This window comes from Sinocyclocheilus anshuiensis, unplaced genomic scaffold, assembly GCF_001515605.1.
Source record: "Sinocyclocheilus anshuiensis isolate Anshui unplaced genomic scaffold, SAMN03320099.WGS_v1.1 scaffold70, whole genome shotgun sequence".
Classification (NCBI taxonomy): Eukaryota; Metazoa; Chordata; class Actinopteri; order Cypriniformes; family Cyprinidae; genus Sinocyclocheilus; species Sinocyclocheilus anshuiensis.
The window spans coordinates 2,501,237-2,521,044 of record NW_015542377.1 but is presented as its reverse complement, the minus strand read 5'-3'; the positions used below and the strand labels follow the sequence as shown (position 1 = coordinate 2,521,044).

General features: G+C 34.6%; 1 protein-coding gene across 3 annotated transcripts in view; it reads left to right on the top strand.

Moving 5' to 3' along the window:
• Positions 1-105: 105 nt before the first annotated feature.
• The window catches only part of LOC107692394 (pituitary adenylate cyclase-activating polypeptide type I receptor-like), a 26,689-nt gene continuing 6,986 nt past the window's right edge, over positions 106-19,808 (top strand). For 2 of the 3 annotated variants that reach the window (XM_016491432.1, XM_016491433.1), the window contains exons 1-4: positions 106-413; positions 8,159-8,341; positions 14,205-14,301; positions 19,420-19,530. In XM_016491432.1, the coding sequence (XP_016346918.1) occupies positions 8,282-8,341; positions 14,205-14,301; positions 19,420-19,530 (268 nt within the window). In that variant the 5' untranslated portion in view covers positions 106-413; positions 8,159-8,281. The remainder of the gene's footprint in view (positions 414-8,158; positions 8,342-14,204; positions 14,302-19,419; positions 19,531-19,808) is intronic. The other variant, XM_016491431.1, reaches the window with a different exon arrangement.

The following is a 19,808-nucleotide window of genomic DNA, read 5'->3' as shown; positions in this document are numbered from 1 at the left end:
GAGAGAGAGAGGGATGGGGTGTTTAAAGGGGTTCATCTAAATGCGCAGCGCATATCAGGGATCATTGTGAGTCTGCGCTGATAACCGCTCAGCAGCGGAGTGTTACTGCAATATAGAGAATTGCGACTCACATCCATATCACATCCCTTAACTCAAACCCTGGCTTTTATATGTATTTATGTGCGCGTATTTTTCATTAATTGCCTTAATCAGACGCTTGTTCCTCGATCATCTTTGAGAGAGAGAGAGAGAGAGAGAGAGAGAGAGAGACTACTTGTCCACAGAAGTTTTTCGGGGCGTCTTGAGGGAATGTTTGTGCCGCAGCAGTTACAACGCCTGTGACTGACAACGCGAGACACTCTGCATTCTGCATCGTGTTGACACATCCTTTCGCGAGACCATCTGCCTACTGGGTCAGTAAGATTCATGATTCATTGTATACTACTCATTCTTGCAGTGACCATTTAGTGAATTCTGTATCGAAACGCATTTCATTCCTTTTGCTGCATGTGTACTGAAATGGAATGTACATTACGAATCAATAGCTCTCGTATGGATATTATTGAGCGAATACTTCCATTTTATATGTCAGTTTTTGTATTGTGCATTTTACTGTGGATTTGGTGGTCGAAATGCTATTTAATGGGGTTGGCTGGAGAGTGGTTTGAAGACGGTCTGCGATTTACTTTATGTTTAGTAGTAGTAGCCAGCTGGGAGTTGTGCGGTTCATTTTTACATTTTAGTGCAATGTGCATTCCTTATGATAAAATCAAATGCATTAATAGCAAAAAAGCAACAACAAAAAAAAAAGAAAAGAAAAAAAAAAGAAAACAGGATCAGCGTGTAACATCGTCCCGTTTAAAGGACAGATAGCCTAACTGTCATGGAGCTGCTGCTCATGTTGTTATTAAAACACGTTAGTAAGAGCTTGTATGATATACCACAACTTAAAACATTATTAGCCAATAAATGATTTTAATATTTTGTAATATAATTTACAGTTCAGCAGATCACATAATTTGTCCACCGTATATTCACGTTATTGCTATATTAATAGTCAATGACTTACTTTGATTGTATTCATCCTACATGAATTATAAATGTTGAAACCTTATAGCCACGCCACACCCAAACTATAGTGCGATGATTGTAAAATGGCAGCACCAACTTATAAGGGAATATATATAGACCTATTACTTTATATCCATTTCATGTATTGCAGATATTGCAGAAATTCTTAAAATATGTATATATAAATTGCATTCAGTGTGTTGAATTTAAATTGATCACATGTTACGCACTCTTTGCATTTTTTTCCCTTACATTGCTGAATAGTTTATTCCTAATTTTAAGATTAAAATTATTTAATATATTTAATTTACATTATGCATTACATTACATTAAATATATTTACATATTTGCCAATGTGTGAAGTCACCTTTTACCCTTAAATCAACTTTTTTGTTTACTAGCCCTGGTGGTGTGATTTCTGAAAGTCCTGAGTATAGGCATAAAATTATGTTATTATTACCTGTTGATCTCTATTTTGAATGAACTCAGCATAAAAACAACAACAACAACAACAACAACTTTGATTTGATTTGATTTGATTGCAGTGAATAGGAGATCAGTCTCTCTCCTTCCTTCCTCTTTCCTTTCCCTGTTTGTGTTGGATAGTATAACATATCCACTGCAGAGCCTCTGTAACTGTTACGTCGGTATTCATTTCAATTCGTGTTGCTCTCTGGTGTCTTTTGAAACAGACCTCTCAAGTTATTTTGTTGCATGTGTTGTGCAAATTAACTGTTTTACAATTTTACTCTCAGTTCAGTTCGATGGACCTCTGCTAGTGTACCATTAAAATTACACCACATTATATGGTGTTCAGTTACAGCCACTCACCACTAATGGTATAAGAACTGAAGATGAACAGGTTTATATGTGTTTGATATTGAGTTGAGATCCCAGTTTAACACATTTTATAAAGAGGCAGGATACTGCAGGCTTTTCTGCACTTGATTTAAGAAAAACAGACATTTTAATTGATTTTGGCATCACTTTCAAACTACATAAAGTATTGGTCTATATTGTCTGCATATAGTACGCCTCAATTAATAGACCTATAACTTTATGAAACACTCCATGCATTTTCATATATGAAATGTGTAGCTATATGCAAACAATAAAGTCAGATAAGTGTACAGCTTTATGTAAACCCATGCGTCAATTCATGGAAGATAAATTAATTAATTGTTTAGTAAAGCTATTACATGTAAAAATGTAGTTTTTTGTTATCACTGCTATAGATGTTTTATATGTATCAATATATAGCCATTCATGGTCCATATATTGCAGTATATTGATAAATATGCTATATATAAATGGCACAGTTTCCCATAGATGGAAATGTATTATTTAATATATTGCATTATATTTTCAAGTATATTCCCATATAATTTAGTTTCATCAGAGCTGACTTCATTTTGATATTTTCAAGATCAGAATGTACACATTTTCAGCTGTACTTTTAAGTCCTTGGTTTATAAGATTGTGCAGCACATTTTTATGATTTTATGATTAACATGCACAAAGAAGCAATGATAAATAAACTAATGTAAGTGATGGTATATAATAAAAATCTGTTTGCTCACTGTGTGTGTGTGTGTGTGTTTTCAAATATATTTGTGCACACACAGTACAATATATTTATACATACACAGTACGATATATTGTCACAAGTACATCTGTATATTATGAAGTGTATTATTGAATATAAATGTACATACATTACAATATTTTATAAGTAAATTGTCACATATTTTTCAATTTATGAAAATCTGCCATTCTTTATTTATTTTTCAATATATTGTTATATACACTATATTATTCTGTATATTTTCAATATGAATTCAGTTTAATATTTTGATTGTTAATACATATATGTAAGGAAATATATTTTCTTTGAGTAAGTGAATTCACAGCATCAACCTTGCAAAATCCAGCAGCGAGACACCAGTAGTCATTACTGTCTGCTGAATGCGTGTCTGGGTGTCTCATGCCATTAGTTTGTATCTTATGCATTTATTTTTTATTTTTTTTGAAGTGCCAGCTCTGATGACCTCGTTATTTTCTGTGTGTTCAGTATTTTTTTGACATTGGGCATAAATTCTACATTCACATTTTGCAAGCCTGTTGTCAGCCGCTGACACCCTGTTTAAATGATTTGTGCTTGTATCACATACATACAGTGCTTCTTTAATAATAACAATTCACTCTGATACCTGGGCGTTCATGGCACAGTAATTGAAGTCACCCCATGCAATCCCTTGTGATTTGTACTGAGAGAAAACAATAAAGAGAGAAAGAGACTCCAAATTCCCTAATTCCTGATTTACGCTATGTATTCACTCAGTGTTTTAAAGACAGAAATGTGTTTATATGCTAATGGTAATCCCCCTCCTTCTTCTTCAAACAACAATTGACAATCTAAATGTAGCTGTGCAGACTTTAGTGACTTAGTTCACGATTTGTCAGCCTTAGTTCGGCATTAACACACTCTGAGATTTATGAAGAATATTCAGTAGAGAAATGAGGTCAGAGATCCATCTTATGCATGTGCGACAGATTTTATCCATCCTCAAGGATGAAAATGAATAAATCCACTGCATATCCCTTTCGTTCCCTCCATATTGGTCATTTATGGTCTTTTCTTTCTTTCTTTCTGCACACTAAACCTGGATATATTGTGTCTGGATATATTGTGAGTGGTGGTCTGACAAATTACTTTAGCTTCAAATGACCACTAGCTAGTGGAACAGAGCAGATCTAATACAGCTACACAGCAATATTGGAACATTGCAACATTGTGGTGTCTCTGCGCTGTGTGTGCGTTTGATAGATATCATTGTGGGGAATGAAAACCATGGTTGTCAGCTGGTCAGACTGACATGCCTTATTACGTCTCCATTATTAAGTCATTTGGAGTGTGATAATAACCTTGGCTGGATCGCTGGCCTCAGGAGGTTGGGGAGAGCAGGCATGACTTGTTTTTTTTTACACCGGCATCCTATTTAGAATAATTGTTGTGTTTGAGTTTCAGGAATTTAATCTTTTGGATTAAAAGTTTAGCAAAAGCCAAATTTAACAGCGATTATATATTAACAGTCTTTCTCCCCAACATTAGATATGATGACTTTGACTTGCCTATTTGAAATGAAAACCTACACTTCCAATGAAAACAGAAATCATATGCACACTATCATTTAAAAGTTTGGGGTGAGTAGATTGTTGGACATTGTAAAGACATTGTTAAAGAAGATTTCAGTTTCAAATAAATGCTGTTCTTTTAAACTTTCTATTCATCAAAGAATGGTGGGGAAAATGTGTCATGATTTTCACAAAAATATTAAACAGCACAACCTTTTTCAACATTTATAATAATAGGAAATGTTTCTTGAGCAACAAATCAGCATATTTGAATGATTTCTGAAGGATAATGTGACAGGACTGGTGTAGTGGCTGCTGAAAATTCAGCTTTGCTATTTTAAAAAAAATTAATATTACTATTTTATTGTATTATTGATCAAATAAATGCAGCCTGGGTGGACATTTACTAAAAAAAGTAATTACTATAGAATACTTACCAACCCCATCTTCTTTTAAATAGTAGTATAACATATGCAAAACAATTTAAAAACAGAATGTGTACCAAATAATAGAAAGATAAAAATCAAGATTATTTACACATACACAAAATCAAATCTCATTACTTATGCAATTTTATGTGAAAATAAATCACATTTCAGCCTAGAATGGAGTGAAATTACATTGGATGACATAGACCTGAAAGCCAGGAAAGTGCTTAAGGAATGGCACTAAATCTGTCACATACTGTAGGCTATGAAGTGCCACCTGTCCCTGAAGTATGCCCTTCAGCTAGCCAAGCTGTCAGTAGCAGTGTTTGACCTCTAAATACTAACACACTCCACATAATATTTTGCCAATTTAGACGAAATATCAAATATTCAAACGCTTTGGTAAAAGCAATCCAGCCTAACAGTTCCCTCATACAGGACGGCCCACCAACCCATATGTTGTTCTGTCAGTAGAATCAGTTTTACCTAATTGTGAAGGCATGTCCTTTTGTGGAGAGGATTTGTTGTGATTAATGTGCCCCGGCGAGTGTGCAAAGGGAAAGTGTTTAGGCATGCAGCCTCTCTGTGGTCTCTGATAGCTTGAGCACACACGCTGGAATGTTGACACTCACACACATGTGCAAATATTGCCATACTATCACCCACTGAGTCCCATAGTCACACTTCAAAGGCAGAGGAAACACACATGCACAGCACAGACGTACATTTTCAAATATACACTTTCCTAGAGATGACATTCATTGTAAAATGGATTTTTTCCCACCTATATTTCTTTAGATATTTTGACATTTAGTTGGATTTTGTTGACACTTTATCCAGTGAATGGGGTAAGAAAACTCAAGTTCGCCCTTATACGACTTTGGCACTGGCAAGCATGTTTCTCTTTTTTGTTACAGGTTGGTCTGTTTTCGCTTCTTTGTGCATGCGTGAATGTTTGTTTTTTTGCGCCTTGTCTAGCATGTCTCAGAGTGATTTTGAGGCATCGTTGGGGAGTTCTCAGCCAGTCAGCTTCATTATACCCACTAATTACAGCAAGAGCTGTTTCCAGAGCAGCTGTTCCACTCGTTCTTCCTCCAGCCCTCCATCTATCTACGTATCCATCCATTCATCACACTTATGCTCTCTTTATCTCTTTCATTCTCCCATATAAGTGTACCAAAGTCTGCCCTACAGCTCCTTCCTCCCCCTGCCTTCATGAGATTGGTGCTTGTGATGAAGAGAATTGAATCAGCAATTATCCTAGCAATACCGTGAGTTGCGTCATAAGGCTGTGCTCTATGATACGGATGTTTTGGATAAACAACTTAACAATAATAGGCCCAATAGTTTTCGCTAGACACATGTACTGTTTGTGGTCAGTGTAGTTGGTGGCCATGTATGGTATAATACTGTATATGTACAATAGAGCGTGTTGAAACCAGCCCATTCAATCTCAATATCAATATCATGAACATTTCCACCACAATGCCATTTCCACCATCCCAAATTATGTATGTGTGTAATACCATTATGTGGTGGTAATGAGTGATTTAATAAAAAATAAAAAAAATATATATATATATATATATACAGTGGCGGCTCGTGGGTTTTAAAATAGAGGAGGCACACTAATTGTATTGGTCTGGGGATCCCTGCCGATTATTATTATTATTATTTGCTTAACCACTTTAAAATGGCTTTTTGGTTGCTTTTAGTCAGAAAACATAACGAAAACGACACACATACAGCAAGATAATATAATTTCACTTACCTGGCCTATCACTTGAAGCAAACATCCATCCCTTTAGTCTGTGTTAAAAGAGCCGACTGCTGTAAAGTTAGCCTGTATCCAGCTTAGGCGTGTTCTCCCTTTGTTTTTAATTTGTATATATACTGTTTGAATGACAGCCTGGTAAATATGTTGGCGATCAAATATTCAGTATCGCTACTCATAGGTACTTGGTACATTATCAGCACAGTGGGAGACGTTCAAACTAATATCACGTAATTTACGTCTCTATGATGATTGGTTGATATACCAGAAACGAGGCTAGCCTCCCTTGCGAAGTTTCTTTTTTCAACACTCCTCAGCGCTGAAAGTGAACACTCGATGCTGATTGGCTAATTTTTTTTACCAACGGCGGCACGAGACCTCAGTTCTCCCCCGGCCTCCCCATCCCCTTCTCTATCACTTAGCGGTTGTAACACCAGCAGATTCGCACATTCGCAATAGAAAAGCGGCGCTTTCCAACTTCAGTAACATCACGTTATGGTATTACAGATGTGAAATTAATTAATTAATTAAATCTTTTCAGAGATGCCAAATGATTGGATGTTTCACCATGGCCACTCCCTCTCCTTGGTCTTTAAATATGGCTGACATTAATTTAGTGATCAAGTGTAACACCCTTGTGGAAATATGATAATATTTTGTAATTATTATTTAAATATGACTAATTTTCAAATTGTTTGTCATAAATCAACATCTCAGGAAAATGTTATGGGGTTTCAAATCAAAATATGACTTCCTGTTATGAAACAGGACATCGATTTCATACATGTCCACTGTAGAGGACACCAGGACTTAAAGCATGTTTATTACACATTTTGGGAGACACAACACATAATTTGACTAATAGAAACAATGCACAATCAAAATATTTACAATATTTCTGTATTTTCTTCATGCATCTTATATTTCATTTTTCTTGACTGATGCTTTTGTCTCCTTGGTAATTTTGTTTAGTGGCAAAACTGCTGATTTTGATGGAAATTACGCAACTGAAGGACAGTCCTAATTTTTGTAAAAATAGATAATAATATTTTTCACACAGTACTGAATTTGTGTAGAATTGTTTTACTTGATGTTCATATTATCATTGTTTTTTAAATATAATACTTTTATGAAGGACTTTCATGGCCTTTTGAAGGTCTGTGTCTAGAATTACAGTCTGAGTAAAACAATAGTCTAGACATAAAACGCTTCTGAAAATGAGACTAAAGGGCAAGACAATTTAAATTAATTTATAATTAAATAATTACAATTTTGGATCATTTTAATTACCTTAAAGTTAAAACCTGGAACATTAAAATGCTTTTTTTTTTTTTTGCATTTCTTTACTTGTGTCTGGTTGGTCTGATCTCACTTTTGATAGTGACTTTTTAAAGTCCCGATGTCTTCTACAGAGGACATGGCATAACATATGAATAAAATATAATTTTTCAAAAATTACTTTTCTTATGCTCTAAACCAGGGGTGTCCAAACTCGGTCCTGGAGGGCACTTTTTTTTTTTTTGGCATTTCTTTACTTGTGTCTGGTTGGTCTGATCTCACTTTTGATAGTGAGTTGAACTGACATGAGTGAACTGTTACCTTTATGTCCCTACAAGGTTGCAAATACACTGCTCTTGAGGTTTGATTGAATGCCTCATAAACTCAACTGGAATAAGCAGGAGCTAAAATCTCACTTGCATCTAAAACCTTTTATTATTATTATTATTATTATGATTTATTTATTTTTCAGATCTGATGGTGATTTGAAGAACTGCAGCATTTTTCCAGTGTACCTGTTTACCATCCAGCACTTTGTTGTTCCCCTCTGCTGCTGCTGATCGGTGGATATAATCGCATCAGTGCTCCAGACAAAATGGCTTCCACAGTGAGAAAATGTCAGCACCTGTTTTTAGCACTCATCCTTCTCCCTTTGGTAAGCTAAGGCAGATCCATTGGATTAATGGACCTGGATTGCATGAAAGTACCACTGATTTAAACATGATGGAATTGAAAAGCACAATACATTCCTAATTGTAAAATGGAGACAGACCATCCTAGTATATGTATAAGGCTTCAGAGAAGAAATATTCCCGAAGAGGAGAATTAAAGGTTTGAAGGAGACAGAGACCGTGTGGGAGAAGGGGCAAGAGAGAGAGTGAGCGTGAGAGAAATTTATGACGGGGTGGGGTCTTGGGGAGAAAAAGAGACCCCTGCACATCCTTTTTCATGCTCTTGCTCTTGTTATTGCATTCTGTAAATAATCCACATACAAACGGTCAAATTTAGAGGCATTTCTTGTTTCCTGGATGACTGCTCGTTCTATACACATGGTATCCTCTCATAACTGAGGGGAGAAGTGCCTTCTTTGTTTACATGAAGAACCATTCTCTCTTTGGTCAACTGTCTGTACCTCCAGCTGAGGAGAAACAAACATCCAAGGGCAATTTACGTCACATACACAGTGGCACTTGGATGGTTCCTGGCATCTAATGCTCATTGACACCAGACAGGCCAAATGTAAACTGCCCAAGAGCCAAAACAGTTATGGTACAATGAATACTTCGGGCAACAAAGGCCATACTGTTTTATTTCACTTTATGTTAACTCTAAAAGCTGGCAGTGGCATTGCAATGGAACATTTTCAAAAGTTTATACTTCTGCTCTGTCTCAGCTAGCAGTTTCAATTATGACCATTACAGGATGAACAATGTTAATTCTGTTGAAAAAATAATAATTTGACTTTTTATTAGTGTTGAATGAAAGTTAATAACAGATTCAAAAACATGCAAAAACTAAAGGCAAAATGAACCTTCCTAATAATCAACAAATGATTAAAGACCAAAAAATGAAGTGCAATAATATAAACTCATTGAAATGAAGAAAAAAAATATATATATAGGCTGATATGAGCAATAGGGATACGGTAACCAAGACATGCAATGGACAGAATTTTGCTATTTGTGTTCGCTTATAATTATCTGATCAACAAACATAAGCAACAAATTTAAAAATAAATCGAATCAGCAATAAATAATGTTAAAATGGTCATATGGTGATGTGGCTATATTTATCATGAACTGTAATATACAGTACACAGACATATCAAAATGATAATACGGATAGGAATAGAATTAATGATTTGTCAGTTATTGTCAAAAACAGTGTCCAGCAGTGGAATTCAAAGCATTATTAAAAAAAAAAAAAACCCTAATAATATACTATGAACTAGGTCATACTACGACTATGAACTAATAATATACACATTTTTCCCATATAATGTTACACAATTCTAAATAACAGATTTAGAAGGTTTAGGTTTGATTTTGATTCCCTTTATATAAATGCACATGGTAATTTAAGATTATAAGAAAGAGTTTCCCAACAGACATCAACTAATCCCACAGTTCACTTAGGTTTTTACCTTCCAGCTCCAGGTAATCTGGGGATTACTGATGTGATACACTGTATGGGATTATTGTTACAAGAGAAAAACAAAGAAAACTTGCAATGAGTATCTCTTCTTTCCTATTTCCCTCTATCTGTTTCCTGCATGAAATGACATGCGGTGTGTGTTTTTTAAAGCTGAAATATGTATATATATATTTGTCATTTACCTGTCATGTGACATTCCCACACCCACACTGAAGACAGCAGACAGAGAAAAAATCAGTCCATTTCACGCTTTTCAAAAATATAGTCACTGACAAAACATAGACTGGTATAAATACATTTCAATTCCATAAGAATGAATGTGTTCTACTTTTGTAATGGTGTAGAAAGATAAAGGGGACAAAAAAGTAAAAGAAAAAAATTAGTTTGACAGCAAAAGAAGCAGGGGTGTAGAAAAAAGAAAGAAAGAAAGAAACATACTGGGAATGAACTAGTTTTAAGGATTTGCTTGTTTGTATGAATTTTTGTGTTGCTGTCACGATGTAGGAATGATTTGCGTAGTCTCTTTATGATGGAAATCAGCTTTGTGATGCAGTCAGGGTGAGGGGTGAGAGCTTACACAGCCCTCATGAATATTAATGCAAGTGCTCATGTTTATTAAATTTGACTCATGTTTTCAAGGCAATACACAAGGAGAACAGTGCTCTGAGACCAGTTATCGCACTAAACACAATCTCAGGGGTCTCAAATCAGCAGTATTAAGGAGGGTTTTAAAAGTGATTTGTTTATTATATTTCATGGCGTGATTTCATATTCTGTTAAATCCATTGTGTATTGTAGGCAGTTCTATTGATGAAGGATTTTTCTTTTAACATGGGAATCTGTTCAGGTTTAAAGGCATATTTCACCAAAAATGAAAATGTGCTGAGAATTTACTCACCCTCAGGCCATCCAAGATGAGTTTGTTTCTTTATCATTACATCCAGGGCCTTAGCTGGGGTTTGTGGGGCCCTGGTGCAGGATGTACCCATGGGCCCTGTTTGAAATCATGTAAATAGCACAAATAAATAAATAGAACAAACATAGAAATTAAACAATGTTTAGTTTTTTTTAATTTAGGTACAGAAACCGAATTATCAAATGTAAAATAACGTTGCACTGTATAAATTAAATATATATTAGTTATTGTTAAAACTACAAAGTAATTCTGTCAAGAGCAGTGAGTGATTTTCTCTCTTTTATTTTCTTGGATTGACATTAAGGACACCGACAGCAGCTAGTAAAGTAGGCGCGGTCACTTTAAGACAAAATAAATCCAATATGATACACCCCCGATTTCTTTCTCGACTGTTTATGTTCACTTAAAGGGATAGTTCACCCAAAAATGAAAATTTGAGTAAACTACGCCAGAGTGCGTACACACCTCACGCACCGGATGCCGTGCGCGCGCTCAAAGACAGTTGGACATAGTGGTGTATTAGAGGTAAAATATGATATAAATACTGTTCGGTTTCTCGCACAAACCGATCGTTTTGTGTCTTAGGACATCAATGTGTCGTCACAAGCCGCAGGGTTTAATTTGGATTTGTCTGTGCATGTTTTTTTTACTCTCATAGATTTTGTTACCATTGCCATGCATTATACGACTGATAGATTGCAACGGCTGGAGTTAAAAATCTTCGTTTGTGTTCTACTGAAGAAACAAAGTCACCTACATCTTGGATGCCCTGGGGGTAAGCAGATAAAGATCAAATTTTCATTTTTGGGTGAACTATCCCTTTAAGGTATAACCGACAGTTTTTCGAGGATACTCGCCAAAACGGGTATTTTTACATAATTTTTTTGTATGTATTTGTCCATTCAAGTGCAAGAAGAGGCAAACCTCAATTCGGTGTTCAAGGGCTGTGTTCAGTCGATTGAAATCACCGGGTGTTTTAAGGTGTTTTAACTTTAAACTGTCGCTTCTAGCCAAAATACAAGTCCATAATAATAGCACTTACGCTAGTGAAAAATTCCATCACCTGTTGTCCTCTCACATCAAAACATATTTGTTTAGAACTGTTTTTGCTTTCAAACAGTGCTTGGTCTATGCACATTTCTCTCCTGATTCAGACAAGATGACTGTTTCACTGGAAGAAACGTTATTATTATGTACTCGTAACTGGCCAGAAGCGATAGTTTAAAGATGGATGCCTTAATGAATTTCTCCAAATCTGTTCCAATGAAGAAACATTTTCATACATCTCCCAAAGTATTAATATTTTATAATTTAACCCAGCAAGCAAATCAGTTTTCTCTCACATTTTGCTTTGACATTTAATGTTATCTCAAATCTTTTAAAGGGTTGTCAAACAATATTTCTAATACATAAACATTTCTCAACATGGTTTATTAAAGGCCTTAACTATGATTGTAAACACACAACTGTAACCTAGCTGACAGCAACAAACAAGTCTTTGCTCATATCCATTAATAAAGCTTGGATACATCTGAGCATCAAGATGTACTCAATACAGACAATAACAGTATATCGACAAAATTCATGTAACTGTTCATCTGGATGGAGAACACAACTTTCTGTGTGAAGAAACATATGTGCTGTGGAACGTTAGTCAATTTTGTTTTTGTACAAAGATATAAGATGAATGGCCTGGTAATACATGAAGCAGGAAGGAGCGATTGTTTAAAGCGGACACTGAGTGGGAGAGATAAGAAGGAGCACACATTTGAATTGGCTAAGAATGTCATTTGACCCTCGGCTGAAGATATTTAATGTTTTGTGTGCTGAGTGTGGGTGTGTGTAATATTGTCTCTATGTGAAAACTGTTTAACATTAAGATAAGCAATATTCAAGACCTGCTAGAAGTGGGCAGGATATAATTTTTTTCTCCTTGCACAAAAGTAAAGAAAAAATATAGAACAAACCTTCTTAAAGTATGTTACTGAATTTGAGATTATTCTTACTTTCCTACATATACATTTCCTATCTATCTCCTTAATTTCTGTTTAAAAAAACTTGTCAGGTCGGCGCCAATAGCCTCGTGGGCAGCACGCCAACTTATAGCGCTGTCGAACTTCGGGTGTCCTGAGTTCAAATCCTGGCTCACGGACCTTTCCCGATTCCGTCCCCCCTCTCTCTTTCCCACTTTGCTTCCTGTCTACAATACTGTTAAAATCCCTGCACTAGACTAAAACTTGCAGTACAACGGCCAGGTGAAATGATCGTTTAAATGAGCATTTAAGAGGTTTGAATTATAGGGACTGTTTAGGATATAGGAATTTTACATCATCTCCAGTAGCCTTTCTACAAATTGTAAATGTATCCTCTTGAAGAGTCTAAACATTGGCCACATTCACGCAGCAGCAAATTACTGCTGTCAGTCCTATGTTTGAGTGCTAAATATGGTTATGTTCACACACAGTTCGATTATTTAAAGGAATAGTTCACCCAAAAATGAAATTTTGATGAAATTTAACTCACCCTCAGGCCATCCAAGATGTAAGATGAGTTTGTTTCTTCATCAGAACAGGTTTATGTGTAATATTGTCTCTATGTGAAAACTGTTTAACATTAAGATAAGCAATATTCAAGACCTGCTAGAAGTGGGCAGGATATAATTTTTTTCTCCTTGCACAAAAGTAAAGAAAAAATATAGAACAAACCTTCTTAAAGTATGTTACTGAATTTGAGATTATTCTTACTTTCCTACATATACATTTCCTATCTATCTCCTTAATTTCTGTTTAAAAAAACTTGTCAGGTCGGCGCCAATAGCCTCGTGGGCAGCACGCCAACTTATAGCGCTGTCGAACTTCGGGTGTCCTGAGTTCAAATCCTGGCTCACGGACCTTTCCCGATTCCGTCCGCCCTCTCTCTTTCCCACTTTGCTTCCTGTCTACAATACTGTTAAAATCCCTGCTTTTTTTTTGATGAAATTTAACTCACCCTCAGGCCATCCAAGATGTAAGATGAGTTTGTTTCTTCATCAGAACAGGTTTAGCAAAATTTAGCATTACATAACTTGCTCATAAATAGATCCTCTGTAGTGAATGGGTGCCGTCAGAATGAGAGTTTAAACAACAGTGATTAAAATGCCTTTTTAAGTGTTTTTTTTTTTTTTTTTTTTTTTACAAACACATAGCTTTTCACTTCACAAGATGTTAATTGATCTTGAAATCTCGGATGGCCTGAGGGTGAGTATATTTTAAGCACATCTTTATTTTGTGTGAACTATTTCTTTAAGAAAGTGACAACAGCATTCTATAAGTAAACTCGCACTCATAAATTTTCTGGACTCACAACCAAAACTGTATTTTTGGTGGTTCATTGCTGTGTGAACAAACATTTTGTACATAAACAGCTGTTGTGTCTAACATTTCACTCTTACTCATACTGCATCTTTCAGAGCTACTGCATGCACCCAGACTGTGTCATTCAGTTAGAGAAAGAGAAGTGCATGGAAAGGATGGCCATGGATGACCATAGCAGTGAACCTGAACTGGGTAAGAACTGCATTTATGTGTACAGTCTGTGTGTTTGTATTTTAAGTCATCCAGGGACATTTTTAATTGGAAAAATGGTAAAAATGTAACACATTTTGTCATAATAATAACAATAGTCATAACAATAGTAATACATTTACACAAATATTCTAATAAAACCAGTCCTCACCATGATAGAAAAAAAAACAAACAAACAAATATGTGAGTCTGTGTTTGTTTTGGTGATGTGTTTATGTGGTGGTGGTACGTGTGTCAGACTGCATGTACATTATGCATATTTGCTAATTCAATCCAAACAGTTTTTCAGTTGTCATTTTAGAGCCACACATACAGTACATGCTGCCATTTACCTTTTTGTTATGCAGTGCAAAGCTATTAGCGTTTAACTGTGAAGTGCAGCAATAGATTTACCAGAGACTGCTGTTTGAGTCATCTAAATATAGCATGCTTGCAGATGTTTATAATAAGAAACATTTAAAATAAGTTTTAAAATTAGTTTCAATTTAGATTATGGATTTTAGAAGTGATCTGAAATAAATGTGTGATGAAATTAAGCCCAAAGCTTTCAGACTAAGCTGGAGAATTTAAGACCTTGTGACGGTTCACAGGAAGTGGGGGGAAGATCATAAGCTCAGAGCTTTTCCAGAACTGTCTCTGACACCCCTCTAGTGCTGTCTGCATGTGGCATTCATCATAACCCTTTGGACAGTCACAATCACAGTCAGTAATGAAATGCTTGCATTTTGATTTGTCAAGAGCTGTCCTTAGGGAATGGATTCAAGCGATAACATGAAAATAGAGCTGCCCATAGTTTTAGGCCATAAGCTGAAACGTAGGGAGGGGCCCAGCTAACAAAAATATGTTTAAAGATCGTTTTGCAAATGTTATGGGAACGTTACTTTTGAATGTTCTCTGCATGTTCTGAAACAAAAAGTAACATTTAAAAAATGTTAGATCAGCATGCAACTAAAATATAAAAAAAAAAAATCATCAATGCATAAATAACATTTTGAGAACATTATTAGAAACCAGATAACTTTGAACAATGTTCTATTAATGTTTCTGAGCGTTACTTTGAGAGAGCCTTGCCAACACGTTAGCTCTGAGAATGTTACCTATTAGCTGAGTGTTGCAATGTATCCCTGGATGAAAAAATTCCTCCCTGCGTCCCCAAAGAATTGAACTCTGCTTGTTTGTGTTCACATAGATATAATATTTATTTAGATTTCTTTACCTATAAATAAAGCATATTTGTTTGTAGAATAATCTCCCAGCAGTATTTTACATTAAAAACACTGTCTTGGGTCTGTGCTATAGCAGAGCTTATGGCCAACTAAACAAACAAGGCTTGGGAAATTGTAGTGGTATTACTTTTGCTCTTTTTTTTTTTTTTTGCAGCTATTTTTAAATAACATTTTGAGAACATTATTAGAAACCAGATAACTTTGAACAATGTTCTATTAATGTTTCTGAGCGTTACTTTGAGAGAGCCTTGCCAACACGTTAGCTCTGAGAATGTTACCTATTAGCTGAGTGTTGCAATGTATCCCTGGATGAAAAAATTCCTCCCTGCGTCCCCAAAGAATTGAACTCTGCTTGTTTGTGTTCACATAGATATAATATTTATTTAGATTTCTTTACCTATAAATAAAGCATATTTGTTTGTAGAATAATCTCCCAGCAGTATTTTACATTAAAAACACTGTCTTGGGTCTGTGCTATAGCAGAGCTTATGGCCAACTAAACAAACAAGGCTTGGGAAATTGTAGTGGTATTACTTTTGCTCTTTTTTTTTTTTTTTGCAGCTATTTTATATGGGTTTTATCCAGGTTCTGGAGTTTGCTCAAGCACAAGCCTCTGCTTTGGTTCTGTGTTTGGCACTGCTACAGAAAAAATGAGATTGATATACAGTAAATACCTAACATTACAGACAATAAAAAGTGTTTGACAGATGTCAGTCTGTAATGGCTTCTCAGTGGCAGCTCTTGAGTGATACATGTCAGTTTGCTTTAAGCATGGGTCTGCCAGAGATCCATCAATTATTCATCTCAAACTAATTTTTGTAAAAAAAAAAGAAAAAAAAAAGAATGTTAAACAAAAATAGGAATGTAAGCATGACATCGTTAATATGGTACTATTACATGCTATTATAAATCTGGCTTAACATGCAACATCTAGTTTTACACAATATGTAACAGGGGTCCCTGCTCCATATATCCACTAAAGCAGTGGGCTGAGGGGGCCTAGGCACAGTTCCAAGGGGGTTGCAAGATCGCTTAAAAAGATTGAAAATAAGCTAAAAATCAAGATGTAAGCTAATGTCATTTTAAATTTGTTCTCTCAAAAGCTATTTTTATTTATGAACTAGGGTTCTCATGGTCTTGAAAACCTTGAAGACCTGGAAACGTCACGGAAATTACTGAAATATTAAAAAGTCAAGGACATTTTTATAATGAATATAGTTCTTTAACACTAAAATATTTTATCATTTGGAAAATTGATATTTGTGAGAAAAAATAAGAAAAACTAATAACAAATTACTAGAAATGTCATGTAAATTCATCACATTGAAGAACATTAATTTAAAACTTCTGAAATTATGTAGTTAATGACGTTAATTATTGTATTTATTTATTTTTACAATTATTTTAATTACATGTTATTATTAATATAATTTATATGTTTTATTTATATATAATTTAATATAATTAATTTCTATATACATATTTAAATATTTGCACTCTTAGTTTCTGTAAATTAAAAAGCTTGAAAATGAGTAACTCCGGTGATATCTGGGCCTTCAAATATTTTGAGAAAGCTTGAGAACGGCTGGGATCCTACAAAGGCTTTTATGTGCTTGCAAAAGGTTTACATTCCTGTTTTAAATGAAAGGGTGCTAAAGGATTTGGAATAGAAAATTCCATCCTAAACATTCTAGAATGTTAATTTTATGAAAGTACAAAAAAATGTTAGATGTAAACCAAAATGAAATAAACCAGCCAAACAGTTAATTCTCAATGTTGAAAGCATTGTTGTGTCTTTGTTGCAGATTGTTATAATTCAAGAGACAAGATGTTTGAGTGCTTGGCTTGAGATGCAAAGCATTTAAAACACTCCCTTGGCCTTTTGTTAATATAAATGTTTGACATTTACGCAGACCACCAAGAAGCAAATGTCAACCTTATGCTGTTTGAATTTATGCATGTAATTTAAAGTGTACACTTGGGTGATTTATTAGGTTGCAGCAAAGAGTGTTGTGTGTGAGTTTACTAATAAGAATGTAAGAATGCAAATGGACTGGACAAAGAAAATGTCTAATACTAACTGTGATGTGACTAGATAAAATATACTGTTAGTTGTTGTTTTAATGAAGTCTTTGCAAGAATGTCTGGGTAATATTTCAAAAACACTGTGAAAACATTCTAACATTTGAGGGGGCTGAGAGCAGAGGAAAAACACAGCTGGCAGATGCTGGTCTGCTCATGTTAATCAAGATCAACACACACACACACACACACACACACACACACACACACACACACACACACAGACACACGCACTTGCTCTCTATTTCTCTCTGGATCCTTAATCCTTGATGGAAATGATAAGATGCTTTTGCATCGCATGGTTAGTTCACTGTGAAAGTCTCCTTTCCCTCTGAATATATCACCAGAGGGATTTATTGAAGAGCAATGCCAAAATTAAAATAGATAAAGGGATAGATAAGCTATGTTCTGCATGCTCATATACACATATAGAGACACACAATAAAAGCAAAAAAAAAAAAAAGCTCAGAGCAAAAAACATAGCACAGAGCCATGCTGACAGCATTTGATTATGTGTAGAGAAAGACAGAGAAAGGAGAGATAATAACAAAGATCAACATGAATATATAGCTTCTAATTTTTAACATTTAATTTAGAGGGGGAAAAATCATTAATTTAATTAAAAATAAATATTTACTTAAATCTAATGACTGAGTTTGTGCATATTCTTTAAGCTCAAATACACTATTTTATATTCTAAAATGCTATGGCATTGTTTTGATTGAATTACAATCTATTGCTTTACTGAAGCAGATGGAAGCCTATTTTTGTCACTTGTTATTTGCTTATATATCTTAAACTAGGCTATTCTATTCTCAAGTGCTGTAAATACCCCATAAAAACTGGTTCAGAGGCAGAGTTACCACAAATCTTTAATGTTGAGATCCTAAGCCTAAGCCCAAGTTCTATATTTTAAATTATTTTTATTACAATAGTATTTAAGTATATTACACAAATGTAATATACTGTAATATACTATATATACATGTATAAAATTTCCAAATATGAAAAATATTGTAATGTGAAGTAAAAACATATGTGACCCTGGACCACAAAACCAGTCTTACATCACTGGGGTATATTTGTAGCAATAGCCAAAAAAAAAAAAAAAAACATTGTATGGGGCTTTTATGCCAAAAATCGTTAGGATATTAAGTAAAGATCATGTTCCATGCAGATATTTTGTAAATTTCTTACCGTAAATATATCAAAACTTAATTTTTGATTAGTAATATGCATTGCTAAGAACTTAATTTGGACAACTTTAAAGGCGATTTCAAAATATTTTGACCCTTATGACTGGTTTTGTGGTCCAGGGTCACATATATGAAACTTATTGGAAATTGGAACGATGTCATACATTAACATATATATGTAGGCCATACAAATGTGTATATTATGTGTAATACAAATAAGTATCTGTATGTGTAATACATTTTGGAACATATATGCCATATACATTTATATTCATTTTAAAACCCTTTAAAACATGTTGATATTATGTAAGTAAATATAAAATACAGACATGTATTAAAAAAAAAACATATATATTGAAACATATATTGTTGCCATTTATGATTGCTATATATAATTAATTATGTACATATGTACAAATGTGAAAATTATATATTGCATTATAGGTAACATATGGCAATATCATTCTTGATAAAAGAGTAATATCTGTCATGTATTACATTTCCATATTGGGTTTATTGTAGTAGTTGTTTAGGCAGAGATTTAAAGCTATGATATTCCTCTGACTATGATATGATATTCTTGTTTAATCCTCTAGTCTGCCGATGGATGTGGGACAACCTCACCTGTTGGCAGCCAGCAAAAATTGGTCAAGTAGTCTGGATGCCCTGTCCTGAGCTATTTGAGGTCATGAGTGAGGAAAATGATGGTGAGTACATGAACAATAACTCTAATTGTGTGGCTTACTGAGTAGATATGATTAAGTAATGAGGTGTTTTTTTTTTTTTTTGCCTGGGAATCAGTCCTTATCTATAAATAAGAATATCATAAAGACTAGGGTTTGTGCTCTTTTGACTTGGGCTAGTAAGCAATCACCTAAAATACCCTAGCAACCCCATAACAATGCACTACACTCAGAATACCTTAGCAACCACATAGTCACTCTTAAGAAATCATTTACAGCACCCTAGCATTCTGGAGTTATGT